The 13251-nt window shown below is 32.4% G+C and overlaps 2 protein-coding genes across 3 annotated transcripts; one reads left to right on the top strand and one right to left on the bottom strand.

Annotated features, from left to right (window-relative positions):
* Window positions 1-867: 867 nt before the first annotated feature.
* LOC111024373 (uncharacterized) lies at window positions 868-6896 on the bottom strand. The gene is made up of 3 exons (XM_022302026.2): window positions 6741-6896; window positions 5066-5305; window positions 868-1077 (listed from the first exon to the last, which is right to left on the bottom strand). The coding sequence occupies exons 1-3, from the start codon at window positions 6756-6758 to the stop codon at window positions 1030-1032; spliced, it is 306 nt and encodes a 101-aa protein (XP_022157718.1). The 5' UTR covers window positions 6759-6896; the 3' UTR covers window positions 868-1029.
* Window positions 6897-8482: 1586 nt separating this feature from the next.
* LOC111024384 (retrovirus-related Pol polyprotein from transposon RE1) lies at window positions 8483-10389 on the top strand. Of its 2 annotated transcripts, none has more exons than XM_022302058.2 (2): window positions 8483-9835; window positions 10051-10389. In XM_022302058.2, the coding sequence occupies exons 1-2, from the start codon at window positions 8686-8688 to the stop codon at window positions 10095-10097; spliced, it is 1197 nt and encodes a 398-aa protein (XP_022157750.2). In that variant the 5' UTR covers window positions 8483-8685; the 3' UTR covers window positions 10098-10389. The 2 variants fall into 2 exon arrangements, with proteins under 2 accessions (XP_022157750.2, XP_022157748.2); XM_022302056.2 differs by having other exon boundaries at window positions 8485-9841.
* Window positions 10390-13251: the final 2862 nt, after the last annotated feature.

Here is a 13251-nt window from a genome sequence, read left to right as displayed (position 1 = left end):
GTTGCCTCTAGAAAATTTGTCAACAGTGAAAACAGCCCCATTGTCGTCTCTATCACCACACGTACATTCTAAACGTTTTATTTCTCTAAAAGATGTTCCCTATCGTGTGAATCGAACGCGAACCGCACGATCATGAAAAAGAGATGCAAACATGAAAAATGAGGTAAAAAATAGGAAACGAGGCTGCTGGCCATGAACACCATTATGTGTAGGGTTCCATTATTCCTTCAACTACTTTTCCTTCCGTTGGTAGCAGAGAGATTGCCATGACCGTGACAATTTTGTTATTTTTTCAACAGGTTTTTTTTTTATTCTTCTAACATTTTCTATATTAATTGATAAATAAGCCAAAACAATATGCATCTGACCTTATATTTTTTTTTTCCTTTTTAATATAAAATATTAACATAGTAGTCTTTGCGTATGCCCCATTAGTTTAATAAACGGTTTTCTAACCAAATTACATGAAGATTACATATATCCTATTCGATAACTATTTTGTTTTTGGGTTTTCTATTTTTAAAAATTAAGCTTATAAGGATAAAGTAGTTTTAAAAAACTTGTTTTCTTCCATCCTTTATGAAATTTGACTAAGAATTTAAATATGTTTTCGAGAGAGGGGAAAAACTTACTAATAAAACAAAACAAACATAATTTTTAAAAATAAAAGAACAAAAATATAATAGTTATCAAACTGTACCTACATAATTTAAGCAAGTTTAGAACTTTTGTTGATTAAATTATTAGTCTAGGATTCTAATTGACTCGAACCTAAGGTATAAATAGATTTTTTCCCTCCCTTTCGTCTATTAAAAATGTATGCCCAAAAAAATTTCTGGAAATGAAGCTTCTAATTCAGATCTCAAGTAACAAGGAGCAAAACATAAAGAACTAGATTATTTATCTGAATTCAACTAAAGAAGTTACTTATGTTCTTATGGTAAACTTACAAACCAAATATGATGAAATTAAAATATGAGAGAACATCACATCATTAATTAAAGATTGGTGTATTTGAGTTTGAGATCTTCATGCTTTCACACAACAGTTGAAGTAGCTTAGTATGCTCTTTCTTGTCTGCCAACCCAAAAAAAAATAAAAAAAGTGTTAATTGTAGGGTAAACTTTCCAATAAATATCCTCAAAATATTGTCATAAGAAAATATATTGGCATTCTCAACATCAATATCATTAATTTCAAGTTATGCTCTTATTTTAAGTATCATTATAATTATTTTTTCAAATTTAGTTTGGTCAATATACAATTGAGGCATTATTAAGTTTAAGGTGATAACTTTACATAAATGAGAATATCTACTCATTAATCGACATCTTTCATCTAACGGTGCATTATAGAAAGGAAAATACTTAGATCCCGACTAATGATGGTCTATTTTGTGCCCACGACCATTAAATGTTTGACAAATAAGAGAGATATATGTAAAAGTATTTTTTTTCTTTAATAATGAGCGGTCAATTTTTGAGTCGAATCTTAATTTTTTAAAGTTTTGTCACATGCAGCAAATCGTCTCTTACATGTGGGAGAGTTATCTATTTTAAAAGGCAGCCTCCAACTACTTCGACAAGGTAAGAGACAACCTTATTTCGCCCAAATAAAAACAAAACACTATTTTTTTAAGTGAGGTTCAAAATAATTATATTTAAATAATTAGTTAGTCAATTTTTTTAATATTATAAAAATGTCCTAACATCTTATGTCTATTTTTTTCGGTTATTTTTTTGAGTTCTAGCTAACAATATGGATGAAAACTTAAAAAAATTTAAAAAAAAGGAAGAAGAAAATAGAAAAGATGATTTCGTTTCTAAGAGACAATTTTCATCAATTAAAAAAGGATTATCAAACCATATAAAAGTCCCATAAACGATTTATCCAAAATCATCTTTCTAAAAGATTTTTATGGAAAAATCGTTTTATAAATGATAGTTGTCTACTTAAAGTTTTCTTAACTAGGACCATTAATATTAAATTTAGAATTATTTGACTATTTGATTTAATTTTTTTTTAAAATTTTAAATTTTAGAGATTGAGAAACAAGAAATTATTACCAAGCATGTTTATGTTTTTTTTTCCATTTTTCAAAAAAGAAACAGTTAACAGACAGTTTTGCGTTCATTTATTAAAAAAAAAAAAGAGAAATAAGAAAAAAAAATAGAAATAAAAATATTACCAAACATGTCCTTATAAATTCAGAACATAACAACCCAAATTCTCTTATCTTCTAGTTGTCTATAGGACCTCCAATTTCTAAACATAGATTCTTCTACACACTTAATCAAAGCCCACATCCCCATCATGCCAGCCAGTCCAGACCTCTTTTTTCTTTCCTTTTTTTTTTTTTTTGTGGAATTATTGTTTTTGTTCTGTAGTATAATGCCTATCCTTCATCCATATGGCTGCTCAACAGTCAAATTGATCCTTTTGAGGCATTTTGAAGAAATTGATACAAGTTTTGGGAAAATTTTCGTCTTAAATTGGGAAGTCAGGAATATCTGTTTTAGGTATGTTCATGTGGGAGAAAATAAATAAAATGACAATAAAGGAGTCAGAAATGATTTCCAAGTGTCAACTAGCTTAAAGGATTCTGTATTGTGAGTATTCGAAAAATTCGATGACCTGAAAACCGATCAACCCAATCTGTTGTACGATTTTGATAGAGTTGGATTCAAATAAATGAAAACTCTATGGGTTGAGTTGGTTCAAGAGTTTACTTAAAAGGGTTGGAACGAATCAACTCGAACTTATTATTAATTTTAAAACAAATGTTTAAGACATTAACATTCACTTTTTTTTTCATATAATATTTTGAAAGAGTAACTTGAATAAACCGAATCAACCCAACCCAAAATATTTCATAGCTGAATTGGGTTGGAATCATTATTTAGTTGAGTAATAAATTTATAACTCCAACAAAGAGATATATTTAGTGTAACAAATAATTCAATCCTACTCTCAATAATATACAGAAATGTCAAAAAGATAATTTAAGGAGAAACAGAATCCTAGTGTTCAAAATATAATTTCAACCATCTAATATTTCATAGCTGAATTTATGATTTTTTTTTTTTTGAAGAAAATGTAGCTACAAAAATTATATGTTCACACATAATTTTTCGTAAATTCAAATAGCACTTGATTATATTGAAGATTTCTCGAGAACATATCATAATACTAATTTTTTTTATATAAAAAATAGTAAAAAAAAAATATAAATTTTCCTTAGTGTTGGTCAATTATTACTCAACTTCCAATTTCATCCAATCGAACCTTATACTTGAAGTAGTGTTGCAAAATTTCGACCGTTTGAGAAATCATTATAAAAAAAATAAAAAAATAAAAAAAAAATCTCACGTTCGTCGGATGGATTATAAGCAAGAACATAGTATGAAATTGTTGGTGCTTCGCAAAATAACAATATTGGTGTTGGATTTTTGTTCACATGGGTAAGTTTTGATAGATTTATTCACGGGTCAATTATGTACATTGATTTGTTAAAACTTGACTTTCGTTGAAATCAGTAGGTTTTGGGACATTTTTACATTGTTTTTCTTAGTTGAAATAAGTGGGTAAATATAACAGAAGCTTAAGTTGTAAAAATTTCCCCACTTTTCTAAGGTTAGAGATCAAACTTCATGAAATTGAAAATTTAGGATAAAAATTTTTTTTTACTAGTTTGGGTAAACATTTTGAACTCTTTCCAAAAGAAATAAATAGAGTTAGATTTTAGATAATAAATGAATAAACATCTAAATCACATTTTACACCTCTCATTTGGTATAACAAGTTGAGTCATCATATTTCAAATTTCACAATCTCATTTTTGAGTACCAAACATGCATTTTAGAGAGAGGATCGTTGATCCACTCCACATGGTTTTTTTTTTTCTTTTTTTTTTATTTGGTAAAAAAGAAAGATTAAATGTACCTTAATATATTAACTTAAATTTTTTAGGCTGGGTGGTAGTTTAACATGATATGAGAGTCACGGAGGAGACAGGGCTTTGTCTCCTAAGAATTTGTGTAATTCAAAAAGTATATATAAATTAAAGATTTTTTTAGTTTTCCTGTAGTTTGCTGTCTTAAAATTAACTCCGAACTTTAGTTTGTAACGATTTAGTTCACGTACTTTCAAATGACAATATAGCTCTTGAACTTTAGTATGTATCAAATTAGTCTTTATAGTTTACAAATTGTAACAATTTAATCCCTATTATGAAAAATCTCGTTAAAATGATGTGTCAATTTTTATTATCTAAAATTTAGTATTTTTAGTTTATAAATACATTTGTTCGGCATAAAATCTTAACAACTTTTTTTAAGACACCGATTAAATCGTTATAAATTTTAAACTACATGATTCAATTATTACCAAGTTGAAAGTACATGGAGTACTAAATCGTGAAAAACTAAAGTCTACGTACTAAATCATTAGTTCAATAAAAGTACACGGACCAAAAACATTTTTTCAACCAATATTATATATAAAAAAAACTTTAAAGATGCAAAATTTTGCTCCTCCTTAAGAAAATTTCGGGCTTCGTCCGACATTAACTTGTGAATTGATAGAATAGTTAATAATAAGTACTCTAAAATATTTTCACAATAGTATGATATCGCCTGATTTTTGCATAACCCTCACTATTTTACTTTTGTTTTCACTCAAAAGACATCAGACCAATAGAGAAGTTGTCTCATACCTATATAACCATGATTTCTTCCCTTTATTTAGCCAATGTGAAACTTTGGCCACATTCCTAACTTTTCGAGGTGAAGTTCGACACCACCTATGGTTTGAATTATTACCCCTAAAGCAGTGGTGCTAAGGTTGTTTCTTTTGTGGTCAAAGGTACAAAAGGAGTAGGAGGATTTGGACTTTAAATCAAGTGGGCTATTACGGGCGACTCTTTATTGCTTCCTAAAATAGCATATTCAATAAATAATTGAGGGGCGGGGTCTGTTTTATCACATGCAAGGAAAAAGGAGAGAGATGCTAAAGTAAAAAGCTGCAAAAAAAGAAAAGTAATCTGAGAGAAGGAGAGGAATCTTACCGTTGGAGAAGGTTGGGGCGAGAATTGGTGGTTTGCATTATCGGATGTATTGTTTGTTGAGGGAGTGGTTGATGAAGCCATGATCAGCTCCTCTTCATTCCCAATGCTTGCCCTCGACAAATCCCTCTTGTGCTGCTTTCTGTTTTCCCTTATTTTTGAGAAATCCACTGAATAGTCTGGAACCCCTCCCTTCTGCTCCCAATCCCCAAACTGTGGAACGCTCAGCCACGGAGCCACTTTCTGCATCGTCGTTCCAACGTTAGATTACAAATTTAGTCCAACTTTGGATCTATCTAATACCTCTATGAACTTTAAAATGTATTGAATGGTTTCGTTCCTTTCGATTTTTGTGTCTAATATGTCTCTGAGAGAGATTAATGATGTTTTAAAAATGGATCAGAGACCTATTAGACACAAAATGGAAAGATAATGAACCTGGTAGGCACTAGTTTAGAAACCTATTAGGTACAGAGCTCGTAATTTAGCCAAATATAAATTCACTTGAAACCATACTAACAAAATCAATCTCAAAAGAAATGATCAAACATTGCCACAAAACAGTTCAAATCAAGCCAATAGTTCAAGCCATGAACCATATAGCCAAAACGGTATTGAATCCAGTACAATAATATTTTAACATAACCAGGATAAAAAAGAAACAAACATCAAGAAATTACAAATTTGCTTAAAACAGTTAACATACAGAAAAATAAAAAAAAATAAAAAAAACAGATTACTATCACTAGTTCTTCGATTTTATCGTTCAATTTGAATAAAATTAAGATGAATTTTAAAAATTATGGATTACTTTTTTTCCTCCAATTCCTAATTATTTCCGCGTTTAGGTTTAGGTACAAGCCCACTTTCAATAATGAACCTAATCGATTATTACGAGTTTGATTTGATGATTGAGATGAACTAAGTGGAGACGAGAGTAAAATTCAATAACCTAATTTTCTGAAAGAACAGGACAGGAGAAGAGTCTCTTTTTATTTAATTTTTGTACCCAAAAAAAAAATTCCAGCACATCCATTAAACAGATTAAAAAGCTTCAAGCAATAACTTGTTGCTATAGAGATTTCTTATTCAAGCCCTAGATTCAACTCCAGAATTCGTCAAATTCGACGAGAGAGAGGAGTTAAAAAATCAATTAACAAATCGTAGAGAAACGGGAGGGAGAAATTTACAGAGTAAAGATTCTAAGCTTGAACAGAACTCAAATTTCGCGGAAAAATAAACTAATTGAAACTCAGAAAAATCGGAAGCAGCAGAAAGATAACTCCAGAAAAGAATTTGGGGGAAAAGAAAACGATCAAAGGCGAATTCTAAAATTCTTAAACTACAACAGAGAATAGAACAAAAAGAGTCAATCATTCAATTCAAACCGAAATTTTGTACACAAGCGAGGTACACGATCAACGGATATGCTCTGTAACTGCTGTTTGAAAGTGCATCAAATGATTAAAATGTAAAGAATGTTCAATGTGATTTGAATAAACAAGAGCGGAGTGAACTGTGTAATCAATCTAAATGACAAAAACAATGCATCTACTCATGAACTCCAAATTTTCTACGCTTTCCTCAATTTTCCGAGTAACTTCCGCGCGTAGTTTTCACCATTTTTACGCGGAAGAGGAACAGAGAAACCAAAAGATCGGTGAAAGTGAAGAATTACCTCCTTGCGATCCTCCATGAGAGTGATCTCAGAAACCTTGAGAAATTTGTTTGAATTATTGGAAAATCAGAGAGAGAGAGAGAGCTCTTTGTTTTTCAGCCAAACCTGAGAGACTGATATGTACTGGTGTTCGAAAGACATACAGAAAGCTGGGTGGGGCCCACCTTCCGTCCATCTAAGAAAAACCACCAATTTTTTTTGAACGAAATGTTAACGAGAAACAAAAAATGTTTCTTTTTCCTTTTAAAAAAGCAAAAATATAAATTTGTTTTTTTCTTTTAACAAATATATAAATATTAGGACGAAAACCAACTTAACTCAACAGTAATTAACATATATTTGTAACCAATAGATTGTAAGTTCGATTCCCACCTTATATGTTCTACTAATATATATATGTACACAGTGACGGATTCAGAAATTATATGGGGAGACTTTATACTAATTTACAAGTAAGTAAATAAAAGTACAATTTTGAGATAGCTAGATTTTTTTTAATCTACTTACTTTACAAATTTAATTTTTAATATTCAACAATTTGTTCTGAATTTGTCCATAATTTTTTTAAATTAGTTATATAAAATATCTATCCAAACTAATATACTTTTATTCTATAGACATATAATCCATCAATTTTCTTTTATAATATCTCTATTTAGATTCTAAATTAAATTTACAATATCATTAATAAAAATAAAATAAAAAACTAAAACATAAAATTATTATAAAAATAGTTAAAACATGAGAATTTTATGTTCTAGTCCAATACTAGTTATTATGTGTAAAATAACTTCATAATCAAACTCATAATATATATGCCAAAGCGAGCATAGGTCAACGGTAATTGATATATACCTCCGAGTAAGAAGTTGTGAGTTCGATCTCCCACCCCCACATGTTGTAAAAAAAACTCATAATATATATATGATATAAAGTTAATAATAATATACCTTAGTCACCTAAAAATAATAAATAATAATAATAACATACCTTAGACAATTATTAATTGACGGCAATAATTAGACTAAAAAGACAAACAAATTATTGAAAATTCTTTTTAGTAAGTTTAGAAGAGTGAGTGGTGGTACAATTTTCCATCAACATATTATTCTCTTATTTTTCTTTTTAAAAATATTTACATATTTGTATAGAAAATTCATAATTTATCTATTTTTCATTATTTTTTAAAAAAATTGATATAATCTATGAATTTTTTCATTTTTAGAACTCGGGTTAGAAAAAGAAAAAATATAAGATCAGAAAATATAAATTAGATAAAAAGAAGATAAATAAAAATGTCTCAAGTTCCAGGCCTATCAAGACAAGATTACATAGAGAACGAGAAAAAAAGTTTGCCACGCATGGCAAAGGTGAAAATCACAAAAAAGAATTATCATAGAAAAAAAAAAAATCGATCAGACTAGCGCTTAGGGCGTCTCACGGAAAAATAAAAATTGCCCATGGCAAGGATCGAACTTTGGAATTTGAGAAGAGGCTAGGACCGCGTGAGCCACTACGACACTGATATAATTCTACAATTTTGACTTTTATATCATAATTGAATATTTCTAAAAGGATATATATAGTTGGTGGCTGATTATCGCATGCCACGTGTCAACATTATAAAGGCATTTTAGTTAAAAAGATGTTTTTGATTATGATACTTTGTGCAAGTTTCGTAGGCCGAGTTGAGCTAGATAGCATCCGTCGTTGACTGACCTCAAGAGTTAGAGCCGATGTTAGAAGATGTGTTGTGACGTCGTTTCATTAAGAGGCTATTTTTGGCATAGTAGTTTGGCTGCTGTTATTTTTCAGTTTTTCTCCTTATTTTCAGTTTATGAACCATGATAGTTCTCTTCGTTCTGTACATCTTCATTGTTGAATGGGATAAGAAAGTTTTCTGAAATTTTATCTTGGTATCAGAGCCAAAAAGGCTTACGCTGAAATGACGACCGAAGAAACCGAAAATTCATCTGTTCCTCCACAAGTGGTCACAAATGTGGCTGTCCCAACACCAAATCCTTCACCACAATTTAATACCTCCTTTGGTCATCCCCTGGGCACTGTTTTAACAGTAAAGTTGGATGACAAAAATTATTCTCTTTGGAGAGGAATGGTGCTCGCTGTCTTAAGGGGTCAAAAATTTGATGGGTATGTGCTGGGAACCTTGGCCAAACCACCACAGTTTCTTGTCTCACCAGAAACTGAAGGAACTTCAGACCATCTTCAAGTGAATCCTGAATATGTGGAGTGGCAAGCAGTTGATCAAGCTCTACTTGGTTGGCTTTTTGGATCAATGACTCCTTCTATTGCCTGCGATGTCGTTGACTTCAGAAGTTCAAGAGAAGTATGGAAAGCTCTTGAGGATCTCTATGGAGCAACAAGTAAGGCACGCATAAATCAGTTGCGGAATGTTCTTCAAAATACCAAGAAAAACTCTCTGAAGATGTCAGAATATCTTGGACTTATGAAACAAGCCTCTGAAAGTCTCAAATTAGCAGGTGAGCCTGTTGCTTTTAATTATTTAATGTCTTGTGTACTCTCAGGTTTAGAGGCAGAATATCTTCCAATTGTCTGTCAAATTGAAGGGAAAGATTCAACTTCATGGCAAGAGTTGTTTGCTACACTAGTGACGTTTGAAAACACTTTAATGAGGCTAAATATTGTTTCTACCGCTACTGCTGAGGGCATCTCTGATGGGAGTGCTAATTATGTACATTCAAAGCAAAATTCAGTTGGGAATAGACAGTTCCATCAGTCTCAATCAGGACAAGGACAAGGAAGAGGCAGTTACAACTCAAATGATGCTAAAAACAACGTGAGAGGAAGAGGTCGTGGCAGATTCAGTCCTTATAGAGGAAATAACTCTAAACCAAGTTGTCAACTATGTGGCAAATATGGGCATATAGCAGCTGTTTGTTACAAAAGGTTTGATGAAAACTTCAATAATTTGTCTAGCTCCAACAACAACCGTAATTCTGCATATATGGCTATCCCAGAGATTGTTGCTGAACCTAGTTGGTTAGCAGATAGTGGGGCTACAGATCATGTCACTTCAGACCTCTCAAACTTGAATGTTAAGTCTGATTACAATGGTAAAGGTACATTAACTGTTGGTAATGGTAATAGGCTAGAAATTTCACATATTGGGCACACTTGTTTGCAAACCAAACCTATTACTTCTGGCAATTTACAACTCAGCAATATACTTCATGTTCCAAAAATTAAAAGAAACCTCTTGAGTATTGCCAAACTCACTGCTGATAATAATTGTTTTGTTGAATTTCATCCGACTTGTTGTTTTGTGAAGGACAAGGAAACAAAGAAGGTGGTGCTGCACGGAGTTCTCAAAGATGAACTATACCAAGTCAAGTTACCTCTCCAAACCAGCAATCAAAATCAAAACCAGCAGCGTTCAATGTCTTCTGTTCAACAATGTTTAGCTAGCAACAATCTGTCTTTGTCTACTAGCAATAGGTTCAATTCTGCTTTTGTTACACAATCTTATGTTTCTTCTTCCAAAGTGTCGTTGGATGTTTGGCACCAAAGAATAGGACACACATCCAACAAAGTCCTTGCTTCTGTTTTAAGTGTTTGTAATGTAAAATCGACTGGAAATGAAAAACCAAGCTTTTATGATTCGTGTCAATATGGAAAGTCTCATGCTTTGCCTTTCAAACTTTCTACTTCTTGTACCAATAGACCTCTTGAACTGATTCATTGTGACCTTTGGGGACCTTCTCCTGTTGTCTCAACAGCTAGTTTTTGGTTTTATATAAGCTTCGTTACAATTTTTCAAGGTTCACTTACATTTTTCCTCTTAAACATAAAGGAGAAGCCCTTTCAATCTTTATCCAATACAAAAATCTTGTAGAAAATAAATTTGACCTTAAAATCAAGTGTTTACAAAGTGATTGGGGTGGAGAGTTTAGACCATTTGTCACTTATCTAAAGCAACACGGCATTGAGTTTAGACACTCTTGTCCTCATACTAGTGAACAAAATGACATAGTAGAAAGAAAACAGAGACACATAGTGGAAATGAGTCTTACTCTACTTGCTCAAGCCTCAATGCCTTTACGATTTTGGTGGGATGCCTTTTTGTGTGCTGTTTACTTGATAAATAGACTTCCCACTTCCGTCTTACAAAATATGTCACCTTGGGAGAAACTTTCTAACAGAAAACCAGATTATTCTTTCCTAAAAGTGTTTGGTAGTACTTGTTTCCCTTGCTTGAGGTCTTATAAAAAACATAAGTTCCAATTTCATAGTACTAAATGTATATTTTTGGGATATAGTGATCAACATAAAGGATATAAATGTCTCAGCTCAAATGGAAGAATCTATATCTCTAGACACGTCATATTCAATGAGAATGAATTTCCTTTCAAGGCTGGTTTTCTCACAACGTCTCTTTCTAAACAACAATCAAATGAACTTGTCATTACCTATCTTAACTTTCCTGGTACTTCTCCCTTGAACTTGCCAAACACTAGTCCTACCTCCACAGATGTAAGACAGAATATTCTTTCCAGACAAGAAAATCATAATGTTGCAGCACCTTCAGAACCACTATCCTCTTTGTTGCCAAGTCCAGAGCATACAATTGGGAGCCAAAGTCAAGGTCAGGTATCTACTTCTCAAAATAACATTGATTTACTTTCTAACCCAGCTACTGAGATATTGTCTGATACTTTGAGTTCTAATTCACCCTCACAACCTACTCATCCTATGCAAACAAGTCCAAAAGTGGAATTTTTAAGCCTAAGAAATACAGTTATGTTGCTACTCACAGTCAAATTTCAGTGAACAAAGAACCCGTGAATGTTGCAGAAGCTTTAAGATCAGAACACTGGAGAGAAGCTATGGAATCTGAGATGGATGCACTGATAAAAAACAAAACTTGGACTCTAATACCACCTTCTCCAAAGTATAACTTGGTTGGGTGCAAATGGGTGTTCAAGGTTAAAGAAAATTCAGATGGAAGTGTTTGTGGTATAAGGCTAGACTTGTTGCAAAGGGGTTTCATCAAATCCAGGTGTTGATTTTAAAGAGACGTTTAGTCCTGTTGTGAAGTCATCAACTATAAGAATCATTTTAACTATCGCAGTGAAAAATGATTGGGTGATTAAACAGTTGGACATCAATAATGCTTTTCTTAATGGCTTCTTGGAAGAAGATGTGTATATGGTACAACCTGAAGGATTTGAAGACCAACAACAACCATATCATGTATGCAAACTTTATAAAGCATTGTATGGTCTTAAACAAGCACCAAGGACTTGGTTTGATCGATTGAAGGCTGTCTTACTACTTGGGGCTTCAACAACTCAAAGGCAGATAATTCTCTGTTCTATCTCATTAAAGTTAGAGTTCAAATATTTATTCTTATCTATGTTGATGATATTCTTGTGACCGGAAATGACAGTAAATTGATTACTCAGTTTGTGAAAGACTTAAATCAACCGTTTGCTTTGAAGGACCTGGGTGATCTTTCTTATTTTCTAGGTATTAAAGTATGGAGAGATCAGTACGGAATCCATTTAAGTCAAGAAAAATATGTCTTGGATCTACTCGCCAGACTTGGTATGGCCAATATTAAATCTTGTCCAACTCTAGCTGTCACAAGCAAGCAATTCTCAGCTACTGAAGGCGTTTTGATGGCAAATTCCACACTTTATAGAAGTGCTATAGGAGGCCTCCAATACTTAACTCACACTAGACCAGATATCTCATATATTGTTAACAAACTAAGTCAATATATGCAGCAACCTACTATGATGCATTGGCAAGGAGTCAAACGGGTTTTAAGGTATCTCAAAGGAAGCTTGAGTCATGGTCTTTTTATTCCTAAATCAGTAAGTCTATTCTTATTTGCCTATACAGATGCTGATTGGGCTTGTAGTGTTGATGATAGAAAATCTATTGCTGCTCATTGTGTCTTTCTTGGACACTCACTAATTTCTTGGTCTTCTAAGAAACAACATGTTGTTGCTAGATCAAGCACTGAATCTAATATCGGTCTTTAGCTCACACTGCAGCAGAAATTTGTTCGATACAATCTCTATTGAATGAAATTCAGCATTGCCCCATGTCCACTCATGTTATATGGTGTGATAATATGAGTGCACTATCACTTGCAGCAAATCCTGTTTTTCATTCGATGACCAAACACGTTGAATTGGATCTCCACTTTGTTCGGGACAAGGTTGTTAAAAAAGAGCTGGATGTTCGCTATGTTCCTTCGGATGAACAAGTAGCCGATGGTTTAACCAAGGCTTTGTTAGAAAACAAATTTTGTATCAGTCGAGGCAAACTCAATGTGCTGCCAGCACCCTCTCGTTTGAGGGGGGATGTTAGAAGATGTGTTGTGACGTCGTTTCATTAAGAGGCTATTTTTGGCATAGTAGTTTGGCTGCTGTTATTTTTCAGTTTTTCTCCTTATTTTCAGTTTTGAGATATCGTGGGTAACTGTTCTATGAACCATGATAGTTCTCTTCCTTCTGTATTT

The sequence above is a fragment of the Momordica charantia genome (genome assembly GCF_013281855.1).
Source record: "Momordica charantia cultivar OHB3-1 chromosome 2 unlocalized genomic scaffold, Mcharantia_2.0 BLBB01000002.1, whole genome shotgun sequence".
Taxonomy (NCBI): Eukaryota; Viridiplantae; Streptophyta; class Magnoliopsida; order Cucurbitales; family Cucurbitaceae; genus Momordica; species Momordica charantia.
This window is presented reverse-complemented; position numbering and strand designations above follow the sequence as displayed.

Excerpts from the sequence above, each read along its gene's own strand:
- LOC111024384 (XM_022302056.2), top strand. The coding sequence starts at position 8,686 with ATGACGACCGAAGAAACCGAAAATTCATCTGTTCCTCCACAAGTGGTC. Across the intron at positions 9,842-10,050 it reads GTCTGATTACAATGGTAAAG|GACAAGGAAACAAAGAAGGT; the intron begins GTACATTAACTG and ends TGTTTTGTGAAG.
- LOC111024373 (XM_022302026.2), bottom strand. Across the intron at positions 1,078-5,065 it reads CGCCCCAACCTTCTCCAACG|ACAAGAAAGAGCATACTAAG; the intron begins GTAAGATTCCTC and ends TTGGGTTGGCAG.